Genomic DNA, 27,697 nt, shown 5'->3' on the forward strand with positions numbered 1-27,697 from the left:
ATTCTCCCCTCTGCCTCTTCAATCTGTGCTGTGGCCGCCTCCATTTTATTTTGCACCTCATTTATAGCATTTATTAATTCATCGTGACTGATTTTTAGTTCCTTAATCTCTGCAGTAATAGATTCTCTGCTGTCTTCTATGCCTTCTTCAAGCCCAGTGATTAATGTTATGACTATTATTCTAAATTCTTATTCAGTTATATTGCTTATATCTGTTTAGATCAATTCTTTAGTTTTCAGTTCTTCCTGGATTTTCTTTTGCATGGAATTCTTCCATTTCATCATTTTGGCTACTTTTCTGTCCCTTATGAGTTTTAAAAGCTTGTTATGTGCTCTGTACCTGTGAGCACTCTTATATTAAAGGGGGGTCATACACTGTTCAGGACCTGGTCCTTCAGTAGGTGTTTTTTTGGAGAGTGTTACTTGCTCTGTGTTGTCCCGATTTTGGTCATTTTATTTCTCTACTTGTAGTGATGTTTTGGACCCTCCACAAGATCTGATTTGAGTTGTTATTTGAATTATCCCTGGAAAGGAAAACAAACAGAAAAACCAACAGGAAACAAAGACAGGCAAACACACAGACAAATAAGACAAACAAACAGACAGACCAGACACACACACATATAAAACAAACAAACTAATCCAAAAGCAAAAAAGCAGAAACACCAGCTACAAGTAAAGAACAGGGTAAAGGCAGTGCTGATGGAAGATCATATACAAAGAGAGAAATGACAGGGGTGGGGACAAAGAGAAAATAAACATTGACTAGGCAGAGAGTCTAAATGGCCTTATCCAGAGAGAGAGAAAGAAAGAAAATAAAGAAGGAAGTGGGGGAAAAATAAAAGATAAAGTTACCCAGACAGAGAAACTATGGCTTGATTATTCCAAAGAGAGAGAAAGGAAAGTAGAGAAAGTGGTGTAGAATATGTATGAAGAGAATGGATTAAATATGTCTGCTTAAACAAACCAACAACCAGAATAACCAGCCTAGATGAGGGAAGAGATAAGAAGGGAATATGTATCTAAATAACAAGAATTGTCCGAGAATTAATCCAGGCTCTGCAGCAGCACTGGTTTGGATGATAGAGCCCTTTGGTTCTACAGCATCTGTCCTGCTCCAGCAGATATGCAGTGACCAGGCATGGAGGGGCGTGGTTTGGTGTAGGCTGGTTCTGCCTCCACTATGGGCCCCGGACAGATCCCTGAGGTCTTGCCTTGGTGGTGCAGGGGGTGGGGGTGGGGGATGGCGATCCCCCAGTCTCTTCTCCATGGGGCTTGGTGGACTCCATTTGAGTCATCCTCACTGCAGCAGGTGCAGATGGGGCAGTGCTTCTTGCTCCCCTGACTCCCCTGACCAGTGCTTGGCTAGGATTCAAAGTCCCACTCTGTCTGCTCTGGCACTGAGGAAGTGCCTCTCTGTGCAGCCTGATATGTGCTCCCAGCTGGCTTTGTCTGTGCCTCAGCACTTCAGGGAGGACCATCTTTTCCTGCTGCAGACTGTGTTGCTGACATCCCCGCTGGGCCCCAGGATGGCAGAGGCAGGCAGGCTTTGTCCTTTCCCACAGCACTCCAAGGAGGGGACTGGTTTCTTCTACTGTGCACTGCACCCCTGACCTACCACCGAACCCGGGTCTGGCTTTCCTCCTCCCCAGGTGTGCGAATGGGTCAGCTGGCCCCAGTCCAAGAAAGCCCTGCAGTTAGAGATGGTATCGCTCTCAGTCCCAGCCCGAGGTTTATCTTTTGTCCAGATACAGTCCTATGCTTCCCCAGCCACTGTTTCTCTTCCCTTTGTCTCTCCACAAAAGGGGATCACTCCCCTCTGTGCTTACATGGCCCATTTTATCTCCCCCAGTTCTCAATCACCTACCTATAGCCCGTCAAGGATGTTCCAGTGACTCCCTTTTAGACTCAGTCTCTTTTCCTCCCAGACTCTTGGGGTTTCAAAGTCCTTTGGCTTCAGCATTCTTTGAGAGATGTGGGAAGTTTGGATCCCCCTACTTCTCTGCCATGTTGGCCTCTTCCTCTCCCTAATCAATATTGGTCATTTTTAGTAGATTAACTCGTTTCAGGAAAATTATCTTTATTTTTGATAAGTGCCATTTTAGTTAGCTTAAAATTTCTTACTTGAATTGTAAATTGAATTGCTGTTATTATGATATATTAAAACATAAGATAAAAGAATTAGAAACACTAGCATTTATATATGATCAATACATACATTTTCTTAAGGTTGTCTATCTTTTTATTTTCACTCTTGCAGCAAAGAGGACTTTGAGTCTACAGATGAGGTAAGTGCAAAAATAGTTGAAAATCAAATATAGGTGATAACAAAGCAGATTCTGATATTTGCACCAATAATACTGTTTTAGTTTGGTACCTTTATTAGACTAGAAACACAGATTAGTGAAAGATATAATGATTATTTTGTCTTTAAAATGATAGAACCGTTTATGTTTGTAATTACAGGACACCTGGGTGGCTCAGTTGGGGAAGCATCCAACTTCAGTTCAGGTCATGATCTTACAGTTGGTGGGTTCAAGCCCCAGGTTGGGCTCTGTGCTGACCATGCAGATCCTGGAGCCTATTTCAGATTCTGTGTCTCCCTCTCTACCTTTCCCGTGCTCACACTCCATCTCTCTGTGTCTCTCAAAAATAAATAAAAATGTTAATTTTTTTATATTTTTCTAATGGCCATAAAAGTAATAATCATAAAGGTAATAATTATTAATGTGAAAAATATTTCATCAACTGTTGTTTATGACTTTGTCTTTGCTTATCAAAACATTTAAAATTTCATTTACCACATACTCTCTGCTTTAGAAAATTAAGACCTACATTAACTAAGTAGCAAAGTTAGTTTTAATGTATTTTGAACCTTATGACCCATGCCAAACAGAAATCAACTTAAGTTTTTTTCAATTTTTAATTCTATTATATATGCACATTTTGTTAAGTATTACTTCAAATGGAATAAGTAATCAGATAGAGAAAGAACTGATTTCGATGTAATAAAAAAGTACAGTGGCCTCTTTTGTGTTTTTTTCTTTTTTAAAAAAATTTTTTTGCTTACATTTATTTATTTTTTAATAGAGAGAGACAGAACACAAGTGGGGGAGGGGCAGAGAGAGAAGGAGACACAGAATCCAAAGCAGGGTCCAGGCTGCAAGCTGTCAGCACAGAGCCCTTCGCAGGGCTCGAACTCACAAACCATGAGATCATGACCCGAGCCAAAGTTGGATGCTTAACCACCACCCAGGTGCCCCAATTTTTTTCTTTATTTTCAATGTATTGATATACTGCATTCATTACAGTGATTTTCACTTAAAATTAGTTGAAGCTTCTCACAAAAGGAGATGTCAGTGGGGATATGGGTAAAATAAATAACTGGGCTTAAGAGTATACTTATTTTGATAAGCACTGAGAAATGTATAGAATTGCTGAATCATTATATTGTACACCTGAAACTAATATAACACTGTATGTTAATGATATTTGAATAAAATAAAAGAAGACAATGATACATGTTGGGCTGGGCATAGGATTTGGCAAGATAAGTATCTGCTGTGATGTCTTAACTTCAGTCCTTGGCTATCTGTTTTTGTTTTTTGTTTTTGTTTTTTTTTTGTTTTTTGTAAGGACATCATCCTTCTATAGTTTGGGATAAGGGTACTGAAGTCAGAGGTACTGGATGGTATTCTAATTAACTTGTCTTGCAGCAGCCATAGAGAAAAATCACCCCCTGAGGAAGAGGGAAAGATGTCTTCTGAGGAAGTGGATTCTTGGTTAGTCATCCAAGGAGGGTCTTGAGCAGGTGGAAGAGAAGACCCTTCCTCTATTAGAATCTCCCTCTCTTGGATCTAGACCTCACAGAGGGAAACTATATGGATATGAGCTTCAGAAGAAGGGCAATAAGATTATGTGGAAGACAGAATAATGGCCCCCCAAAGATGTCCACACCTTAATCCCTGAAACTTTTGAATATGTTACCTTAATATGGTAAAATAAACTTTGCAAATGTGACTAAGTTAAGAATCTTAAAGTGAGGAGCTTATCCTGGATTATGTGGGTGGGCCCAATGTTAACACTAACGGTCCTTAAAAGAGGGAGGCAGGAGGTCAGAGTCAGGAGATCTGCCAATGGAAGCAGAGATGGGAGTGATGAGGCCACCAGCCAAGGAATTCAGGCAGCCTGTAGAAACAAAAAGGCAATGAAATAGATTCTCCCCTAGAGCCCATCAAAAGAATGCAGTTCTGCTGACACATTAATTTTGCCCCATTGATTCCAACCTCCAAAACTACTAGATAATAAATTTGCATTGCTTCAACTAAAAAAAAAAAATCAGTTAAAGCTTTTCAATGTTGCTGTGTCAACATTTACTTTTTCAGAAGTCATCATAGCTCAATGTAAATCCTCAATTTTCATTATTTAAAAAATAAGCCTCTCAAATGTCATATTTATCACTTAAAAGCTTCCAGTTGTTGAAAGATACACTGAGAGTATTTAATGGGACTTGAGAGGCCATCTTTTTGTTTTTTAAATTACTCTTAAAAAATGTAGAAATGGAACATCTGATTGGTTGCATAAAGTTTTTCCCTAAAATGCCTAGAATTCAAGGTACTTTCCATAGTGTCTGTAGTATAATCATTTTTTTAAAAAAAAATTAAATAATTTAAGTTTATTTATTTTGAAAAAGAGACAGCATGAGTGGGGAAGGGGCAGAGATAGTGAGAGAGAGAGAGAGAGAGAGAGAGAATCCCAAGTAGGCTCTGCCCTGTCAGCACAGATCCCAGTGCAGGGCTCGAACCCACCAAACTGTGAAATAATGATCTGAGCTGAAACCAGGAGTTGGACACTTAACCGACTGAGCCACCCAGGTGCCTCTATAGTCAATTTTTTTAAAAGTAAGAACTATCAGGGTAGAAAGGAAGTTGGTAGCAACTATCGCCCAAAACTGAAATAATCTTTTGATGTTCCTAAAAATATGCTCTGCTGCACAAAAGTTTGTGAACTGCAGACCCTAAAATTACAATACTCATGTGTATCTTTTCAATGTATAAGCCTCTCTTTTCTTACAGTCAGAAGACATTGAATCCTTGATTCCCAGAGGATTGTCAGAGTGTACAAAACAGCAAATTTGCTATATTCTGCAGGTAAGATGAGGTCAAGAGTGGATGTGAAATCAACAGTGACAAACCACTAGCCAAGGATGCTTCCCTTAATTAAGAACAGAAAGTTCTAAATAAAAATCCTGTTTTACAAGAGTTTATTATACTTTGATTAAAAAAGGGTTGCATTATAGTTGATTATACTTTGATTAAAAAAGGGTTGCATACACTTATATTGAATAATTAGCATTCAGGAAAGCATTATAGAAATAGTAATGCCCTTATTCTCTCCTCACTCCTATAGCAAAACCTGATTCTAACTTGTAGTCTTTGTCCTCATCTTTTCCATTTTCTATTCTACCCGTCCCCACCGTATCCTTGCAGTAAGAGATGAGAAAGGCCAGTGCCTTGCTTTTTCTGATTTACGGAAGGGTAGAGACTACTGGAGTAGTAAGTTCCCCTACAATGAAATGAGAAACAGAAGATAGATGCTAAACAATATGGCTAGATTCTCATTTGGAGGGATTGGTCGGGAAGATGGCGGCGTAGGAGGACACTGGGCTCACTGTGTCCTGCTGATCACTTAGATTCCACCTACACCTGCCTAAGTAACCCAGAAAACCGCCAGAAGACTAGCAGAATGGGTTCTCTGGAGCCAAGCACAGACAGGAGGCCCACGGAAGAGGATAGGAAGGGCAAAGAGGCGGTGCACGCTACACGGACTGGCGGGAGGTAGTGGGGGGGGGGCGGCCCACCGGCCAAGCAGAGCCCCCTGAGTCTGGCTTGCAAAAGCGGAGGGGTTGATCGGAGTGTGTTCTGACAGCTAGCGGGACTTAACATCTGGAAGGTTATAAATTAACAGCTCTGCTCAGAGAGCAGGAGGGTAGGAGGACAACGGGAGGGAGATTTGTTGAGCCCCGGACAACAGAGCTCAGCTTGGCGGGGAACAAAGGTGCTCGCCACTGCCATCTCCCTCACCTATCCCCCAGCCAAAATCTCAAAGGGAACCAGTTCTTGCCAGGGAACTTGCTTGCACCGCGCAAACACCCCACGCTGTGCTTCTGCGGATCCATCTCTCCATTGGCGGGTCTGACTCCCTCCCGGTGCTGGGGGATGGGCGAGGGAGATGGCGCTGGTGAGTGCCTTTGTTCTCCGCCAATGGAATTATTAACCAATCCCTCAGAGATACAAGCAGTTATCAGGGAATACTATGAAAAATTATATGCCAACAAACTGGACAACCTGGAAGAAATGGACAAATTCCTAAACACCCACACGCTTCCAAAACTCAATCAGGAGGAAATAGAAAGCTTGAACAGACCCATAACCAGCGAAGAAATTGAATCAGTCATCAAAAACCTCCCAACAAATAAGAGTCCAGGATCAGATGGCTTCCCAGGGGAGTTCTACCAGACATTTAAAGCAGAGATAATACCTATCCTTCTCAAGCTATTCCAAAAAATAGGGAAGGAAAACTTCCAGACTCATTCTATGAAGCCAGTATTACTTTGATTCCTAAACCAGACAGAGACCCAGGAAAAAAAGAGAACTACAGGCCAATATCCCTGATGAATATGGATGCAAAAATTCTCAATAAGATACTAGCAAATCGAATTCAACAGCATATAAAAAGAATTATCCACCATGATCAAGTGGGAATCATTCCTGGGCTGCAGGGCTGGTTCAACATTCACAAATCAATCAACGTGATACATCACATTAATGAGAGAAAAGATAAGAACCATATGATCCTGTCAATCGATGCAGAAAAGGCCTTTGACAAAATTCAGCCACCTTTCTTAATGAAAACCCTTGAGAAAGTTGGGATAGAAGGAACATACTTAAACATCATAAAAGCCACTTATGAAAAGCCCACAGCTAACATCATCCTCAATGGGGAAAAACTGAGAGCTTTCTCCCTGAGATCAGGAACATGACAGGGATGTCCACTCTCACCACTGTTTTTTAACATAGTGTTGGAAGTTCTAGCATCAGCAATCAGACAACAAAAGGAAATCAAAGGCATCACAATTGGCAAAGATGATGTCAAGCTTTCACTTTTTGCAGATGACACGATATACATGGAAAATCCAATAGACTCCACCAAAAGTCTGCTAGAACTGATACCTGAATTTAGCAAAGTTGTGGGATACAAAATCAATGCACAGAAATCAGTTGAATTCTTATACACTAATAATGAAGCAACAAAAAGACAAATAAAGAAACTGATCCCATTCACAATTGCACCAAGAAGCATAAAATACCTAGGAATCAATCTCACCAAAGATGTAAAAGATCTGTATGGTAAAAACTATAGAAAGCTTATGAAGGAAACTGAAGAAGATATAAAGAAATGGAAAAACATTCCATGCTCATGGATTGGAAGAATAAATATTGTCAAAATGTCAATACTACCCAAAGCTATCTACACATTCAATGCAATCCCAATCAAAATTGCACCAGCATTCTTCTCGAAACTAGAACAAGCAATTTTAAAATTCATATGGAACCACAAAAGGCCCCGAATAGCCAAAGTAATTTTGAAGAAGAAGACCAAAGCAGGAGGCATCACAATCCCAGACTTTAGCCTCTACTACAAAGTTGTAATCATCAAGACAGCATGGTATTGGCACAACAAAAGACACATAGACCAATGCAATAGAATAGAAACCCCAGAATTAGACCCACAAACGTATGGCCAACTAATCTTTGACAGAGCAGGAAAGAACATCCAATGGAAAAAAGACAGTCTCTTTAACAAATGGTGCTGGGAGAACTGGACAGCAACATGCAGAAGGTTGAAACTAGACCACTTTCTCACACCATTCACAAAAATAAACTCAAAATGGATAAAGGACCTGAATGTGAGACAGGAAACCATCAAAACCCTAGAGGAGAAAGCAGGAAAAAACCTCTCTGACCTCAGCCGTAGCAATTTTTTCCTTGACACATCCCCAAAGGCAAGGGAATTAAAAGCAAAAGTGAATTACTGGGACCTTATGAAGATAAAAAGCTTCTGCACAGCAAAGGAAACAACCAACAAAACTAAAAGGCAACCAACGGAATGGGAAAATATATTTGCAAATGACACATCGGACAAAGGGCTAGTATCCAAAATCTATAAAGAGCTCCCCAAACTCCACACCTGAAAAACAAATAACCCAGTGAGGAAATGTGGAGAAAACATGAGCAGACACTTCTCTAAAGAAGACATCCAGATGGCCAACAGGCACATGAAAAGATGCTCAACATCGCTCCTCATCAGGGAAAAACAAATCAAAACCACACTCAGATATCACCTAATGCCAGTCAGAGTGGCCAAAATGAACACATCAGGAGACTATAGATGCTGGAGAGGATGTGGAAAAACGGGAACCCTCTTGCACTGTTGGTGGGAGTGCAAAATGGTGCAGCCACTCTGGAAAACAGTGTGGAGGTTCCTCAAAAAATTAAAAATAGACCTACCCTATGACCCAGCAGTAGCAGTGCTAGGAATTTACCCAAGGGATACAAGAGTGCTGATGCATAGGGCACTTGTACCCCAATGTTTATAGCATCACTCTCAACAATAGCCAAATTATGGCTAAATGTCCATCAACTGATGAATGGATAAAGAAATTGTGGTTTATATACACAATGGAGTACTACGTGGCAATGAGAAAGAATGAAATATGGCCCTTTGTAGCAACGTGGATGGAACTGGAGAGTGTTATGCTAAGTGAAATAAGTCTTACAGAGAAAGACTGATACCATATGTTTTCACTCATATGTGGATCTTGAGAAACTTAACAGAAACCCATGGGGGAGGGGAAGGAAAAAAAAAAGATTAGAGTGGAAGAGAGCCAAAGCATAAGAGACTCTTAAAAACTGAGAACAAACTGAGGGTTGATAGGGGATGGGAGGGACGGGAGGGTGGGTGATGGGTATTGAGGGGGGCACCTTTTGGGATGAGCACTGGGTGTTGTATGGAAATCAATTTCACTTAAATTTAAAATAAATAAATTAAATAAATAAATAAATAAATAAATAAATAAAAGAATATGGCTAAAGAGTACATCTGTTTGCAAGAATGGATTCTAGAGATAACCTAGCATTGTCTAAGTGAGGCCAATTTCTAAGTTTGTTCTTAAACCTTTTTTGGTCATCCAAATATTGGACCTGATGTCATTTTTGTGAAACTAAAATAAAATAATTTTAGTGGCATACAGTCTGTATTATAAAGAGACAGTGGTATAGAGAACACATATGCTCTGCAGAATCTGAATCTTGGAGGCATTCTTGATATTATCTCTGGTGGTCGGATGTCTATTGAAAGTGAATTCAAGACCTATTTCTTTGAAAAACTCTTTTGGAGGATTTTTGCATCTAAGTTCATGAGAAACATTGGTCTATAGTTTTCTTGTGTTCCCTTTGGTTTTGCTATCAGGATAATACTAGCTGCATAAAATGAACTGGGACATGTTTCATCATTGTCTATTTTCTAGAAGAGACTATATAGACTCTGTATTAATTCTTTAAACATTTAGTAGAATCATTCAGTAAAAATATGTGGGCCTGTAGATTTGTTTTCTGGGGAGTTTAAAAAATTCTAAATTCAAATCCATAATAGTTATAGGTCTATTCAAATGATCTATCTCATATTGGGTGTGTTGTGGTAACTTGTATTTTCCAATGAAGTAGTCTATTTCGTCTAAATTGTCAAATTTATAGTGTATAGTTGTTCATAGTATTCCCTTATTATCTTGATGTCTGCAGGGTCTGTATTACTATCCCCTACTTAATTCTTGATACTAGTAATTTGTGTCTTCTCCTTTTTTTCTTTGTCAGTCTTGCTAGAGGTTTATCAATTTTATCATTTTTTTCATAAAACTAGACTTTAGTTTTATTGATCTTCTTTATTGTTTTCCTGTTTATATTTCCACTAATTTTTGCCCCTGTCTATATATTTCCTTCTTTTGCTTGTTTTTGATTTGTTTTTCTCTTCTTTGTCTAGTTTCTTGATATAGAAAGTTAGATTATTGATTTGAGACTTTTTGTGTTCTCTAATGTAAGCATTTAGTGCTATAAACAGCCTCTCAGCATGGCTCTAGCTGTGTCCCACAAATTATGATATATATTTTCATTTTCTGTCAGCTTTATGTACTTTTAGCTACCTTTAGACTTCTGCATTGACTTGTGGATTATTTTGAAGTATATTATTTAGTTTCAGAGTGCTGAGAGATTTTCCTGTTGTCTTTCTGGTATTGATTTTTAGTTTGATTCCACTGTGCCCAGAAAATATATTCCATATGAAATTAATTGTTTTGAAATGGTTAAGTTTTGTTTTATGGTCAAGGATATTGTATATCTTGGTGTATATTCCATGGGTACATGAAAGGGTTAGATACTTTGATTGACGGGGTTGTTGAGTTCTTATTTATTTTTGCTCATTTTCTGCCAAGTAGTTCTTACCAGTTGCTGAGAGAGGCATATAGAAATCTTCAGTTATAACTGTGAGCTTGTCTTTTTTCTTTCAGTTCTATCAGTTTTTGAAGTACTATACATTTTGCAGCTCTGTTGTTTGGTGCATAAACATTTAGGATTTACTATGTATTCTTGGTGAATTGACCCTTTTATCATTATGTAATGGTCCCTCTCTGTTTCTGGTAATTTTCTTTGCTCTGAAGTCATTTTTATTTAATATCAACATAACACTCTTGTTTTCTTTTGATTAATGTTTGCATGGTATATTTTTTTCCCCAACTTTTTACTTTCATTATATATTTTTAAATTTTCATTATATTTGAAGTTAATTTCTTGTAGAAAACACGTAGTTGGGTAAAGGTTTTTTTCACAATCTGCAAATCTCTGTCTTTTGATTGGTGTATTTAGACCACGTTGCAATTATTTAAACGTTAGGGCTAGATTTCCTATTTTTATTTTTTGTTTTCTGTTTGTTCTGCTTTTTTGTTTCCCTGTTTTCTTTGTCTTGCTTTCCTGTGGATTAGCTGAACATGTTTTATAACTTAATTTTTATTTATCTCTGATTCTTTTGATTATATCTTTTAGTATAGCCTTTTTAGTGGTTGCTCTAAGAATTACATTATATATCCATAATGTATCCTAGTTATTGTTGTCAACAATTTGTCAGTTTCAGTGAATTATAGAAAAGTTTGCTTCCTTTATCTCTCTTTACTCTCCACATTTATAACATAATTGTCTTAAATATTTTCTCATCATGCATTGAGATCCACATCATACAGTGTTATAATTTTGCTTCAAACTCCAATATAATTTAGAAAATGCAAAAGAAGGCAAACTTACTCTGTTTACTCATATTATTACTTAAGATGTTATTTCTTCCTTTTTGATGTTCCAAATTCCATCATCATTTTCTTTCTCTTCAGAGAACTTCCTTCAGCCAGTTTTTAGGGTAAGTCTGTTAGTGACAAATTTTTTTTCAGTTTTCTTCATCTCCTAATTTTGTGATTCCCTCTTAATTCTTAAAGGATATTTTCATTAGATACAGAATTTGTAGTTGACAGTTCTTTTCTTTCAGCACTTCAAAAATGGTGTGCTATTTCCCTCTGGCCATTCGGATTTCTGATGAAAAATATGCTGTCATTTGAGTTGTTATTACCAATAGTTAAGGTTTCTCTTGCTGCTTTAAAGATTTAAAATTTATCTTTAGTTCTAAGAAGTTTCTTTGGATTTCTTTGGATTTATCCGATTTGGAATTTGCCCAACTTCTTGAACTTATACTTACGATTTTTGCTAATTTGGGGAAGTTTACAGCCCTTATTTCTTTGAATACTTTTTCAACTCCCCCCTCTTTTTTCTTTCCTTCGAGGACTCTTATGACATGTATATAAGATATGTCTTATACTCCCACAGGTCTCTGAGCCTCTGTTCAATTATTTTCCAATCTATTTTTTCTCTGATGTTGTGATTAAGCACGTTTTTATTTTTCTATCTGATTCTTTGCTCTGTTGTTTCCATTTTGTTTTTAGTCCATACGTTAAGGTTTGGGGTTTTTTTTTAGTTATTGAGTTTTATAATTCTAAAATTACTGTTTAGTTATTCTTTATACCTTCTATTTATTTTCTGAGATTTTCTGTTTTGTTGCTGAGACTTTATTTTTGTTTTAAGTCTCTTTGTAAATTTTTATTAAAGTATGTTTATAATGACTGCTTTAAAATCCTTGTCAGACAAGTCTAACACTTCTGTTATCTTGATGTTGGTATCTGTTAATTGTTTTTCTTATCAAGCTAAAATTTTCTGGTTCTTAGAATGACTAGTAATTTTTTAAATTGAAACTTGGACATTTTTAATATTATGTTATGACTCTGAATCTTATTCATATCTTCTGTTTTAGTAGGCTTCCTTTATTTTTTATTATTTTTAATATAATTTATTGTCAAATTGGTTTCCATACAACACTCAGTGCTCACCCCAACAAGTGCCCTCCTCAATGCCCATCACCTACTTTCCCCTCTCCCTACCCCCATCAACCCCCAGCTTGTTCTCAGTACTTAAGAGTCTTTTATGGTTTGCCTCCCTCCCTCTCTGTAAGTTTTTTTTCCCCTTCACCTCCCCCATGGTCTTCTGTTAAACTTCTCAAGATCCACATAGTAGGCTTCCTTTAAACTGAAACAACAGAGGACATGGGAGAACTGCCTGTTACTATCAGCTGTGGGTGGATGTCCAGGTTCCCCACTCAGCCTCTGTTGACACTTATCAGGGGAGGAACTCCTTGTTCCTCCTAGGCCAGGGTAGAAATTGTGGTTCTCTACTAAGCCCCCACTGATTTCACTCTGGTTTGGATGTAGAGAAGTGCCTCATAACTGTTCCCCAGTTGGCCGCCACTGACATTGTAAGGTGAGTGGCTTCATTTCTGTTGGGCAGTGATGAAAGTCCTGACTCTTCATTGAGAAATCTCTGACATCACCCTAGCAGGGAGGCAAGCAGTATTAATATTGGATAAAGTGAAAGCCTAGGCTCCTTTCATACTCTCAACTGAACCACAGTGCTGAGGGTCTCATTTAGTTCCCAGCGGGGATGAAGGTCCCATCTCTCCACCTTGCCTTCTCTAACACCAACCTGGTAAGCGGTGTTGATGGACCTTTTTAGAGCCTAGTAAGGGAGAAAGTCTGCGTTCCCTTCTTGACATTTGATAGTTTGGGTGGCAGTAAATTTAAAGATTATTTTCTGTGGTGTTTGACTGGAATAACTGGATATTATCTAAAAGTTCTCTGCCTTGCTAGGCTGCTCTTTTCATGGTCCTTTGGCTAGATAAAGCAGGCTTTTCTAAAGACTTTTGTTGTCTGTTTCCAGTGCTGTTTCTCCAACACCAGTCAGTGATACATGAAGCAAGAAAAAAAAAAAAACAGGAACTCACTTCTGTGTTATTTTTTGGGTACAAATCTTCCTAACCAGACTTCCTTCTTTCCACTTTTCCAAGTCTTTTTTTTATACATAGTAATGTCCAGGGGTTTTAGTTATACTTAGCAGAAGGAATAAAGAAAATTATTTTTACTCTAGCTTACCAAAAATGGAAGTTGTTTGTTTTTTAAACCATTTTTTAAAAAATAAGTGAGTTTAATCTAGTGAAAGGGATTTTCTCCATCTTCTTTAAAAATTGAGATGTTTCTATACTTCAAGGTTAAACTAAATTAATATTATATTCTTCTCACTTCAGGAAAAATCCATGCATTTGGAAGCAACTTAGGGATATGCATTTTATTATTTGAAGTTTGAATGCCTCATCTTTTCTAATCTTTAAATAAAGTATAAAAGCAAATTTAAAAATTTGCTGATAGATTTCTGTCTTGTGAGAAAGATGAAACTTCATGGAAAAAATAATAGAACTTGTTCTAATCACATAGCCATGATCTCTTCAGGAATGCTGATTGGATTACTTGTGCATGTTATTGACAAAATGCCTTCTATCACTATTCTAATATTGCTATATAAAAAATAAAACTTTAAATAAGTTTTTTTATGGGAATAGAAAAATAAGACTACTATTACTTATATTGCCTATTTGTAAATGCTAGTAAATACAAACCATCAATCGTTTTCTTCCTCCAGATGAGGGGTATGTCTGATAAATCACTCCGGCTAGTGCTGTCCACCTTCAGCAACATACGGGAAGAGCTTGGACATCTTCAAAATGACTTGACAGTAACACTTATTTTAATTTTTCTTTCCAAAGACTTACTAGTTCTTACCCTTCTAATGTAGAAATTAAGTCATTTAATCTACCTTGCAAAATTCAATACAATGCAACAATATTATGCTCATCCAGACATATATTCTTGAAACAGTTACTTGGGGTTGAGAGAGGAAATAAAAGATCCCCAATGTCAAAATGAAAAAAGTTGGGTATACACTTATTATTTAGTTTGACACAAAGGTAATTTGATACCTAGAGCCAGGAAGTAGCTTCCAAAATTAGAATAGTCTAACCCATTGAATGGGAATTTCCCCTTTTTTTCTGTAATAATAAAGCATACTTTGAATTTCTTAGAATACTTGAAAACTCCTTTCTCCAAGAACTTAACCTTTTTAGTTGGTGGTTTTGGTGCCATTATCTAAATATATTTAGAATGCCTTGAGCCTTTTTAGTTGGCATTCTTGGTGGCATTATCTAAATATATTTAGAATATCTTGCATACAATGAAGCCTGGAGTGGGTTATTTCATTTCTGGGTTCTGATGAACACATTTAGATTATAATTTGAAAATTAACCATCTGCTGGGATTAACAAAAAGTCTTTGTAGATTGGGGCAAAACATTAAAATAATTTGAAGGTTCTGCTTCATTGAACTTAGAATTGGTTCATCAAATGTCTCTTAGAATGCAAGTTTTTAAAGTTTCATCCATTTGTATCCTATATTTTGCTTGATTTTTTAGAATTTTGTTTTATTAGACAGCTGCAGATGAACCAAGTGCTTATTTAAGGCTTCAAGTATAAACAAATCTTTGTATTATGTGATTGTTGACAATTTCTGAATTATAACAAATAATTTTGCTTCTAGGCACTGGAAAATGACAAGATAAGACTTGAGAAAGACTTGGCATTCAAAGAAACTCAAATAAAAGAGTATGAAGAACTCTTGGCATCAGTGAGAGCAAATAATCGCCAGCAGCAGGTAAGTTGATATTTTCATTGATGATAAAGTAGATTGATAGATTTTCATATGCACAATTATTGACACATTTTAGTTATGACATATAATACAGACAGAATTAAAATATGATGGAACAATTTATTCATATGAGACTTGAGTGGCTTTGGTTATTTACAATGACTGAAAGACTTCTCATAAGAACAGATAACCTTGTATGATATAGATATAAAGTATATACAATCCACAATTGTCTGTGCTATTGGGTGACAAAAATTGTATAAATATTGAAGAGCTAAGTACACTCATTCATTTAATCTACTAATATTTTGATTAAAAAGGTTCTGTAGTCTCAACACATGTTTGTGCAGTGAATAAATGAATAAACTCTGGAAGTATTATCCAGATGTCTGAGCAGAGATGATTCTAAGAAATTGTTATGAGTCCCTAAGGCTCATCCCTTCCTAATCTTCACTCCTATGACAGTCTCATATTTTTTCTCAGTTTCCACATAAATAATCAGGTATATCATCATTTTGGTGCCTATTAGAAGGCAGAATATTGTCAAAGAGTAGCAAGAGTCAGATTGCTAAATTGGAACACTGAAAATTTGTTCAGTCTTAATTCCTTCTCATTCAAGATAAGCATATCACACTAGGGGCAAGAATCTATTTTACAGCTGATCTAATTTACCATGTAAAGGTAAATATATAATGGAAAAATATTGCTTTATTTATTGAATTAATCAACTAAGAGATTACTCTCCTCCAAAAAAGTAGAATCCTTTTGTCTTATTTACTTGTGTCTTTTTTATAGCAAGGACTTCAAGATTCAACCTCAAAATGCCAAGCATTGGAAGAAAACAATCTCTCTCTTCGACATACATTATCAGACATGGAATATAAACTAAAAGAACTGGACTACTGTAAGCGTAATTTAGAGCAAGAGAATAAAAATCTCAGAATACAGGTATTAAAATTTTGTTTTAAATACACATTATTGCCTTAGTTATACCATTGTAATCCTAGAATTTCCAACAGTAAATATATGCATATCTTACATGTGTATATATCCCATTCCTCTTGAGAAGATATATGGACTGCTTTCTGATGATTTCATATGTGGTTATGTCTCATCTCACTGCCATTTGAACTATATAATGCAATTCCACTCTTGTCATTTCAATGCTTTGTTTAATCGTGTGGTTTTCATCTTATAATAAGTCTTATAATATAATATGTATTTCCTTCATAACAATCCAACTACGGAAAGTTATTTTGCCTTCTGTAGGTTTCTGAGACTTGCATAGGCCTGATGCTGCAGGTGAAAATGGATGAGATTGGCAATCATTATATGGAGATGGTAAAAAACTTACGAATGGAGAAAGATAGAGAGATCTGCAAGTTAAGGGTATGTTGATCCTCCAGTGCATAAATACACAGGTCAGCACAAAGTTTCTAATAAGATTATGATGGTTTCAAGTTTACAGCTACAAAAAAAAAAAACAACTAAAGGTAGAGTCAGGAATATGGCAGAGAACCTTTTTTAAATACATATTACTGTGTATAGATATTGCTAAATTGTTTTCTAATTTAATCTTCTTAAATTTAATCACCTTAATTTAATCATGTTAACCTTCTCTAGAAAAGCAAAATAAAACATTAAGTTCAGTGTTTTGGTTTTTTTATTTTTATTCATTTACTTTTAGTGGTTGGGAGGAACCCGTTATGATTTTGCTTACAGCATGCTTGTGCAGTCAAAAGCAACATTTGAGATTATCCAGCAAAACCACAGTTTGATTTTTAAAAATCCTCACTAGACTTTGAAGGATGATACATAGCAAGAACTTTGTCAAGCACAAGGATAAAAACAGTGTTGAATTATGTACCTTTAATTGGCTTCAAAATTAGGATTATATTTGTGAGAATAAGTATATGTTACCTTATCTTGCAATTCTACATCAAATTGACTAATTCTTAATTTAATGATTCATAAAATAGTTAAATATACTTAAATATTTAATGGAAAAACTGACCATAGGTTTTCTCTCCAAATACCACCGTAGAATTTTTTCCACAAACCAAAATGAAACAAAATGTAGTTTGTTCAAAAGCCTACCAATTTTTCTAGAAGATTACCTTCACTTGTTTCTTTTTCATCCTAACATAACTAATAACACTTCAACTTAACATCCGTCTATGTGCACATAATGTAGTGCAGAAGAAAATGGGTGGGGTTTGGAGTCAGAATACCTGTTTTGGAATTGCAGCTATGTTGCTTACTAGCTGTGGGACTTTATGTCATATAACGTCTCTGGTAATCTCATTTAACTATTTTGTGAATAGGATTTTATTTTCATTTTCTTAATGTTTATCGATTTTTGAGAGAGAGAGAGAGAGAGAGAGCATAAGTGGGGGAGGCACAGAGAGAGAGGGAGACACAGAATCCAAAGCAGGCTCCAGGCTCTGAGCAGATAAATCATGCCAGAGGAATACTTTGTGAACTATAAATCACAATACAATATTGGTTATTATTAGTGAGTTTTCTTTAATTAATATCTGAAGGAATCTAAAGTACCTATTTCTTAGCTTTATTTTAATCTTTGTGGCCTAGGACTGCTACTTAAGTAATGCTTAGCCCTATATAGGAAAGACACCTTTAAAAAATGAGAAACTCTTGTTGGCATTTTAATTCACATTTTTTATTCATCAAACACTACAAATGTTTACAACTATTGGCACTTTGCTCTTCATTTCATAACTTCCTGTATGACTTTATGCCACTTAACCTCTTGGAACTCAATTAGCTATTTTGTAAATCATATGTATAATAATTCTTATTTCTTTTAAATCACTAGACTCAATTAAATCAGTACCAAAAAGATGTTTCAAGAAGAGAAGGAACTTGCAGTGACTTCCAATTCAAGCTTCATGAACTGACAAGCTTGCTGGAAGAGAAGGACTCCCTTATAAAACGTCAGTCAGAGGTAAGAAGGGAAGTGATAGAGGTGGAGAGGAACTCAGGTATGATAAATACTTCCCATGAATTAGACAAGGGCACGTTTCCAAGACTCACTTTATTCACTAAGTAGAATGTAACTACGAAGAAGAGCAACATTCGTATTTGAAGAGATATAATTCAAATGAAAGCAAGAATTAAAGCAAAAAGAGTGCTATTGTGCATTTAATATTTCTACTTTTATATCTCATTAGCAGTGAAACTTCCAGGAAGACTGTGAGCTCTTTACTAGAATATTAGCTGCTTCAGCAAAGGGCTGTGTTATATTCCTCTCTGTATCTGTAGCATGTGGTCCAGGATCTGTTATAAAATAGTTTATATTGAAGGAAGGAACTACCAAAAACGGTGGCTGATGTTATATTGTTGTTATTGAACTAATGGTGTTTGTAATAATGATCAGTGATAGATTTTCAGTTAGGAAATAATACCTGCTTCCATATTGAAGTTTTAGTGCTTTTCTGCTATGACTATACTTTTCAAACTTTTTAGGACAAAAACTTTCGCATCTTTGAGAACCATGTCCATTCAATATCATGTAATCCCTCAAATAAAGAGATCCTACACCAGTTAGTGAATTCCTGCACAGGCATATAACACAACTTATTTGGCACCACAAAGCAATAATATAAGGTATTTAACAGATGGGATTAAAACACTCTTATGTCCAAGCTAAAGGGGGAGGAAAAAAAGTAATTATTCTTACTAACCTTATTAAATGATCAAACATGCTTCTTACCTCATGTTTCTACTTTTTTCAAATAATTATATTTTCTTTTATTTGTAAGGAACTCTCAAAATTGAGACAAGAAATGCATTCATCTCATAACCAACCCTCCAGTGGTGGAAAGACTACTATTATCAAAAAAAAGTAATGTATTTTTAAATGAAATTTGAATGCAACTTTGGTTATTATATAATCCAAGTTATAGCATGTTTAATTTATATATATATATATATATATATATATATACAATCCAAGTTATAGCATATATATACGTATATATATATGTATATATATATGTATGTGTGTGTGTATATATATATATTTATATATATATATATATACATGCACACCCCTAGACAGAGTTTCTTTTCTGCAGGGCAGTAAATCTACTGAAGAACGGATATTTGCACAAGGGCATAGCAATTATAGTAAATAAAATTCGGTAGCACCTTTCCTGTATTTATAATATATCAAATACAATGTAAGTGAAAAACAAAATTTGTTGTTTAAACAACCATATTAGTCAATATTCTTTTAGTTGCACATGCCAAAAATTCAACTTAACATGGAAATTAGTTAATTCACTTAATTGGAATTGCTTGGTGTCCAGATGGATTTGTATGCTCAAAACATGTCTTCAGAAATATGTCTTTCTTTATCTCTTGGCTCTGCCTTTTCCTATGTAGACATCATTCTTAGGCATCTCCTCTCATAATAGCAATTTGACCACAGCTTACATCCCAGAAATTTAGCAAAATCAAATAGAAAGTGACACTTTAAGAACAGTTTCAGCAAAAGTCTATTTTGGATATTTCATATAAATGGAATAATATAAAATGTGGTCTTTTGTGACTGGATTCTTTCACCTTGCATATTGTTTTCAAGATTCATCCATGTTTTAGCATGTGTCAATACTTCGTTGCTTGTTGTTACTAAATAATATTACATTATATGGATATACAACATTTATCCATTCATAAATTGATGGACATTTGGGTTGTTTTCAATTTTTGACTATTAAGAATAATGCTATTGTGAATATCTGTGTGCAGATTTGTGTGGACACATGTGTTCATTTCTTTTGAGTATATACCTAGGAGTGGCATTGCTGGGGCACATGGTAACTCTACATTTAACTTTTTGAGGAATGGCTAAACTGTTTTCCAAAGCAGCTGTACAATTTTACATTCCCACCAGCAGCGTATTGAGTGTTCCAATTTCTCTCCATCCTCCTCAGAACTTGTTACTGTTTGTCTCTTGGATTATAGCCATGCTAAGGATGGGAGGTGGCATCTTATTGTGGTTTTCACTTGTATTTCTCTAATAATTAATGTTTAGTATTTTTTCATGTGCTTATTGGCCATTTGTATATCTTCTTTGGAGAAATGACTATACAAATTCTTTCTCCATTTTTAAACTGGACTACTTGCTTTTTTTACTGTTAGATTGCAAGAAATATTATATATTCTGGATACAATTCCCTTATCAGAGATATGACTTCTAAATATTTTCTTCCATTCTATGGGTTATCTTTTTACTGTATTGATAGTATCATTTGAAACACAAGTTTTTAATTTTGAGGAAGTCCAATTCATCTATTTTTTTCTTTTCTTACTTGTACTTTGGGTATTATATTAAGAAACCATTGCCTAACCCAAAGTCATGAAGGTTTATACCCAAGCTTTCTTCTAAGAGTTTTATACTTTTACCTATTACATTTAGATCTATGAACTATTTTGAGTTAATTTTTTATATGGTGTTAAGTAGGGTTCCAAGTTCATTCTTGTGCATGGGGCTTTACAGTTGTTCCAATATCTTTTGTGGAATATACTATTTTTCCTCCCCCGCCCCAATAAATTAACTTGGCATCTTTGTCAGTAATCACAAGATCATAAATGTAAGGCTAAATTTATAAACTCTCAGTTTTACTCCATTGATCTACTTGTATTTATATAAGTACTGATCTATTTGTCTGTTTATGCAAGTACCACACTGCTTTGATTACTATAGCTTTTTAGTTTGAAACCAGGGGTATGAGTTTTTAAACTTCTTTTCAAGACTGATTTGGCTATTTTTGGTCCTTTGCTTTTCCATATGTGTTTTAGGATAAACTTGTTAAGAGATTAATTAAATATGTAGAAAACTTTGGGTATTATTGCCATGCTAACAGTATTAAGTCTTTTTATCCATGAGCATGGAGTCCTTTTCCATTTAGATCCTCTTTAATTTCTTAAAATAGTATTTGAGAATTTCACTGCATAAGTCTTACCCTTCTTTTTTGTTAAATTTATTTCTAAGTATACTATATTTTTTATGTTACTGCTAAGTATACTATATTTTTTATGTTACTGTAAATAGAATTGTTTTCTTTTTCTTTTTTTATGTTTTAAGTTTTTTATTTAAATTCTAGTTAGTTAACATATAGTGTAATATCAGTTTCAGCAGTAGAATTTAGTGATGAATCACTTACATATAACACCCAGTGCTTTTATTTGAGTATAGTTGACACACAATGTTACATTAATTTCAGGTGTATAATGTAGTAATTCAACTTCTCTATATGTTATGCTACATTTATCACAAGTGTAGCTACCATTAGTCACCATGCAACACTATTAGAGTATAATTGACTATATTCCCTATGCTGTGCCTTTTATTCCTGTACTTACTTTTTCCATAATTAGAAGGCTGTATCTCCCAATCCCCTTTACCATTTTGTCCATACTGTCACAATACTTCCTTCTGTCAACCGTCAGTTTGTTCTCTATTTACAGGCCTGATTCTGCATCATGTTTGTGTACTTGTTTTTTTAGGCTTCATATGAATGAAATGATATAGTATTTTTCTTTCTTGGTCTGACTTATTTCACTTTGCATAATGCCCTCTAGTTCTATCCATGTTGTTACAAAAGGCAAGATCTGATCTTTTTATGGCTGAATAGTATTCCATTTTATATATCTATATCTATAGGTATAGATATAGATAGATATAGATAGATACATATACAGATATATAGATATAGATATAGATATAGATATAGATATAGATATATAGATATATATCTTCCTTATCCATTTCATATATCATTTCAAACTAGTATTTTTGTTTTCTTGGTTAAGTACTCAAGAGTAGAAATATTAGACCATATGGTATTTCTATTTTTAATTTTTTAAGGAAAGTTCATGCTGATTTCCAGAGTGGCTGTACCAATTTTCATTCCCATGAATAGTACACTAAGTTTCCTTTTTCTCCACATCCTCACCAACACTTGCTATAGCTTGACATTTTTTATTTTCACTATTCTGAAAGTTGTAAGGTGATATCTTATGGTAGCTTTGATTTGCATTTTCTGATGATTAATGATGTTGAGCATCTTTCCATGTGTCTATTGGATATCTATATGTCTATTTTGGAAAAATGTCTACTCAGGTTCTTCGACCTTGTTTTGAACATATTGTTGGTTTTTGTTTTTGTTTTTGTTTTTTTTTTTTTTGGTTTTGAGGTATAAACAGTCTTTATATATTTTGGATGTTAACCCCTTATCAGATATATCTTTGCAAATATCTTCTTCCATTCAGTAGATTGCCTTTTTGTTTTGTTGACGGTTCCTTTGCTGTGCAATCTAGAAAATGGCTGCCAAGGCCAATGTCAGAGAAGTTATTACTTGTGATTCCTTTAGGATTTTTATGGCTTCAGGTCTCACATTTAGGTCTTCAATCTATTTTGAGTTTATTTTTGTGTGTGGTATAAGAAAGTGGTCCAGCTTCATTCTTTGCATGTTGCTGCCCAGTTTTCCCAACATCATTTGTGGAAAAGACTATCTTTTCCCCGGTATGTTCTTGCCTGTTCTGTTAGACTAATAGACCATATAAGTTTGGGTTTCTTTCTGGACTTTCTATTTTGTTCCATTGACATATATGTCTAGTTTTTGTGCCAGTACCATAATGTTTTAATAAATTCAGATTTGCAGTATATCTTGAAATTTGGAATTGTGACACCTGCTACTTTGTTTTTCTTTCTTTTTTTCCTATTAGAGATGAATATAATATTCACATTTTTTTTATTTTATTTTTTATTTTTTAAAATTTACATCCAAATTAGTTAGCATATAGTGAAACAATGATTTCAGGAGTAGATTCCTTAATGCCCCTTACCCATTTCTCAAGATTGCTTTGGCTATTCAGGGTCTGTTATGGTTCCATAAATATTTTAGGATTGTTTGTTCTAGTTCTCTGAAAAATGTTGGTTTTTTTAAAAGGATTTCATTATATCTGTAGATTGCTTGGGTAGTATAAACATTTTAACAATAGTAAGACTTCCAACCCATAAGCATGGTATATGTTTCCATTTGTTTGTTGTCTTCAATTTCTTTCATCAATGTTTTATAGTTTTCAGAGTATAGGTCTTTGACCTCTTGGTTAAGTTTATTTGTAGGAATTTTGTTCTTTTTGGTGCAATGTAAATGGGATTGTTTTTTTAATTTTCACTTTCTGCTGCTTGACTATTAGTTTATAGGAATTTAATAGATTTCTGTACTTTGGTTTTGTATCCTGTGACTTTACTGAATTCATTTATTACTTCCAATTGTTTTTATAGAGTCTGTAGGATTTTCTATGTATAGTATTATGTCATCTACAAATAATAAACGTTTTACTTCTTCCTTACCAATATGGATGCCTTGTATTTCCTTTTCTTACCTGATATCTGTGGGTAAGACTTTCAGTACTATATTGAACAAAAATGGTGAGAGTGGATATCTTTATCTTGTTTCTGATCTTAGAGAAAAAGCTCTGTTTTTCACCATTGAGTATGATGTTAGCTGTGGGTTTTTCATATGTGACCTTTATTATGTTAAGGTATTGTTCCTCTGAACCCTCTTTGTTGGGAGTTTTTATCATGAACAGAGTTGAATTTTGTCAAAAGCATCGGTTGAGATGATCATATGATTTTTATCTTTCCTTTGCTGATGTGGTGCATCACTTTGATTGATTTAGGAATATTGAACTATCCTTGCATCCCCTGAATAAATCCCACTGGATCGTGGTGAATGGTCCTTTTAATGTATTGTTGAGTGTAGTTATCTTTGTCTGGTTTTGGTATCAGGGTAATGCTGGTCTCATAGAACGTTTTTGGAAGCTTTTCTTCCTCTTTTATTTTAGGAATAGTTTGAAGAGAATAAGTATGAATTCTTCTTTAACTGGTAGAATTTACCAATCAATCCATTGGTCCTAAACTTGTATTTTTTGATAGTTTTTTTTTCAACTAATTCAATTTTGTTACTTGTAACCAGTCTGTTCAGATTTTCTACTTCTTCATCCAGTTTTGGAAGATTGTATGTTTCTAGGTATTTATCCTCTTCTTCTAGGTTGTACAATTTTTTGGTTATAATTTTTCATAATATTCTCTTATAATGCTTTCTATTTCTGTGGTGTCTGTTGTTACTTATTTCTTTTCTGATGTTTTTATTTAAGTCCTTTCTCTTTTTTTTGATGAGTCTGGCTAAGGATTTATTAATTCTGCTTATCTCTTCAAAGAGCCATCTCTTGGTTTTATGTATTTTTTCTTTTTCTTTCTTTTTTTTTTTTTAGTCTTTATGTCATTTATTTCTTCTCTAATCTTTATTATATCCTTGCCTCTGCTCACCTTGGGCTTTTTTTTTGTTGTTGTTGTTCTTCTTTTTCTAGTTCCTTTAGGTGTTAAGATTAGATTGTTTATTTGAATTTTTCTTATTTCTTGATTTAGGCCTGTCATCATTATATTATTTCCCTCTAAGAACTGCTTTCATTGCATCTGAAAGATTTTGGACCATTGTGTTTCCATTTTCATTTGTCTTCATGTTTTTTTTAATTTATTCTTTGACTTGTTGGTTGTTTAGTATCATTTTGGTTGGCCTCCATGTGTTTGTGCTTTTCCAGTTTTTTCCCCTTGTGATTGATTTCTAGGTTTATACTAATGTGGTTGGAAAAGATGCATGGTACTTCAATCTGCTTGAATTTATTGAGACTTGTTTAGTGGCCTAACATGTGATCTATTCTGGAGACCATTCCATGTGCACTTGAAAAGAATTTGCATATTTTCCTTTGTGAGGGAATGTTCTGAATATATCTGTTATATCCATCTGATCTAATGTGCCAAAGACACTGTTTTCTTATTGATTTTCTGTCTGAATGGTCTATTCCTTGATGTAAGTGGGGTGTTAAAGTTCTTTGCTATTACTATCAATTTCTGTCTTTATGTCTGCTAACATTTGCTTTTATGTAATTTAAGTTCTCTAATGCTGGTTGCATAGATATTTACAGTTGTCATATTCTTTGGTTGGATCAATCCTTTTATCATCATACAATTCCCTTCTCTTTCTCTTGTTACAGTCTTTAAGTCTGTTTTGTCTGATATAAGTATTGCCACCCTAGCTTTTTTGTTTTTTATTTTTTGGCTTCCATTTGCAAGGCAAATGTTTTTCCATACCTTCACTTTCAGTCTTTATGTGTCTTTAGGTCAGAGGTGAGTCTCTTGTAGGCAGCATATAGATGTGTATTAATTTCTGTAGCCATTTTACCACCTATGGCTTTTGATTGGAGCATTTAAGTCATTTACATTTACAATAACTATTGATAGGTAACTATTGATAAAATAACTTATTGCCATTTTGTTGTTTGTTTTCTTTCTTTTTTTGTAGTTCTTGTCTTTTCTTCTCCTCGTGTTCTTTCTTTGTGATTGGTAAGTTTCTGTAATGGTGTGTTTGGCTTTCTTTCTCTTTATTTTGTTGTATATTTATTATAGGTTTTGTGTTTGTGGTTACCATGTGGTAGAATTGTTTTTCTTAATTTCATTTTCAGATCATTTATTGCAAGTACACAAGATTAAAATTGATTTTTGTGTATTGAATTCTATTCTTTAACTTTGTTTTTAAGTACTTCTTTTAAACTGTTAAAACCTATAGTCTGGGACTGTCATCCCACTACTAAGGCAATATTTTTTCTGTAGTTTCTTCCTGATGCCCACCATATTAGGAAGGTCTTCCCACTCTTGTTAGTGACACACAAACTATTCCCTTTACTGTGTGAGCTCCAGGGATTTCTAGGTTTCTCTTTCCTAGTTCTTTCCCCAGGTTCAGTAACTTTTTCACATGCCTCCACTAATCAGTACTCATCCAAAGACTTGTAGAAAACCCTCTACAGGTCTCTTGACCTCTATCTATATAGTTCTCTCCTGTCTGGTGTTCTACCCCACACTGGCTGCTTTGGCACACCTTTACTTGAAATTCAGTCACTTCAACTTTGTGAGACTGCAGGGATCTATTTGGCTTCCTTTTCCCTGTCCCGTGACCAAGAAACTCTCTAGGCAGTGAACTAGGCACTTGTATGGTTCATATCATTTGGTTCCCTTCTGTAGGATCATTGTCTTGTGCTGCCAGTGGTCCATCATTGCCAGAAGCAGAAGTACTTCCCTTTTACCCTTTTAAAATAATAGTAGTAAAGCTTTTTACAGTAAGAGGGGATTTTCTTTTTAGAGTTAAAAGGCATTCAGAGCCATGTTAGTTTAATAAGGGGTTTTGAACTAGGAGTGACTAAAAAGGAAGGAGAGTCATTTTTTTGTGCAGCTGGTAAATTAACTTTTTTTTGTATAGATACAGGACACAATATCCAATCCTAGGACTCCTTTATGATGACTATGAATATATACCACCAGGTAGTGACACACAGACTATTGTGATTGAGAAAACAGAAGACAAATGGGCTTGTGTAAGTTCACTTGGGTATTTATAGTCATATTAGTTGTAGAAATTTATATATATCCTAAATATAACAAATAGCCTTCAAAAATTGTGGTAAAATACCAAAGCAAACTAAAATATTCCAGTTTGATTTTCTCTTAAAGACTTTTCCATGTTTTCCTTACTGATAAATAATGTGAATTAAGAAACTTTGGGATGATTCATACATGGATAATATAATTGTTATTGAACTAATTCCATTCAAATTTTCAAAAAAAACCCTCCTTTTTTCTAAAGCAGGTAGACAGTTATGAAGAATGACAGATGGAGAAGAGACATGTTTTAATAGCGTTTGTCTTGCAGTCTTGAATATGCTACTTATTCTTGTAGATAGAAATTTTTAATATTTTGAAAAGAGGTGTGTCTTTGTCAATAGATTGTAAGAACCCCCAGCTTTAAATCCCACAGTTATAGTGGTGCTGATGAAGAATACTTTATAAGTCATGTACTCTAAAACCTACCTTTTATAACATCCTCCAAGATGACCAAGTGACATGGACCTTAGCATCTTTCTAAATAGTCCAATGCATTGCTAAGTTGGCTGATTACTAAAACCCTGTTCTTATAAAGGACTGAAGCTATTTTCCTAAAACTTTTACTTATTGTTCTGTTAACTTTTAAAGTAGTGAACATCAAACAAAGGATATATTTACCCTAGTGCAGTGGCTATCAGGGACAATTTTTCCCCCTAGGGGGCATTTAGCAATGTTTGGAGACATTTTTGGTTTTCACAACTAGGGATTGGGTACTATTGGCATCTGGTGGGTGAAAGCTAAGGATGCTGCTAAGGATCATACAATGAGCAGAACAGTCTCTCACAACAAAGAATTGTCCAACCCAAAATGCTAATACTGCTGAGGGCTGAGAAACCTGCTAACATGACAGAATCATCATGGAGGTTTTCTTCCTAATTGTATACTCTACATTACTGCCAAGAGAGACTAAAAGTAAACCAATGATGATGATGG

General features: G+C 34.9%; 1 protein-coding gene across 1 annotated transcript in view; it reads left to right on the forward strand.

Moving 5' to 3' along the window:
* POF1B (POF1B actin binding protein) overlaps positions 1–26,899 on the forward strand; it is a 108,719-nt gene extending 81,820 nt beyond the window's left edge. The window contains exons 7-15 of the mRNA XM_049644025.1: positions 2,260–2,287; positions 5,075–5,149; positions 14,174–14,266; positions 15,124–15,237; positions 16,030–16,182; positions 16,504–16,623; positions 18,071–18,199; positions 19,017–19,099; positions 26,583–26,899. Coding sequence (XP_049499982.1) covers positions 2,260–2,287; positions 5,075–5,149; positions 14,174–14,266; positions 15,124–15,237; positions 16,030–16,182; positions 16,504–16,623; positions 18,071–18,199; positions 19,017–19,099; positions 26,583–26,721 — 934 coding nt within the window. The 3' untranslated portion in view covers positions 26,722–26,899. The remainder of the gene's footprint in view (positions 1–2,259; positions 2,288–5,074; positions 5,150–14,173; positions 14,267–15,123; positions 15,238–16,029; positions 16,183–16,503; positions 16,624–18,070; positions 18,200–19,016; positions 19,100–26,582) is intronic.
* Positions 26,900–27,697: the final 798 nt, after the last annotated feature.

Source organism: Panthera uncia, chromosome X (assembly GCF_023721935.1).
Source record: "Panthera uncia isolate 11264 chromosome X, Puncia_PCG_1.0, whole genome shotgun sequence".
NCBI classification, from domain to species: domain Eukaryota; kingdom Metazoa; phylum Chordata; class Mammalia; order Carnivora; family Felidae; genus Panthera; species Panthera uncia.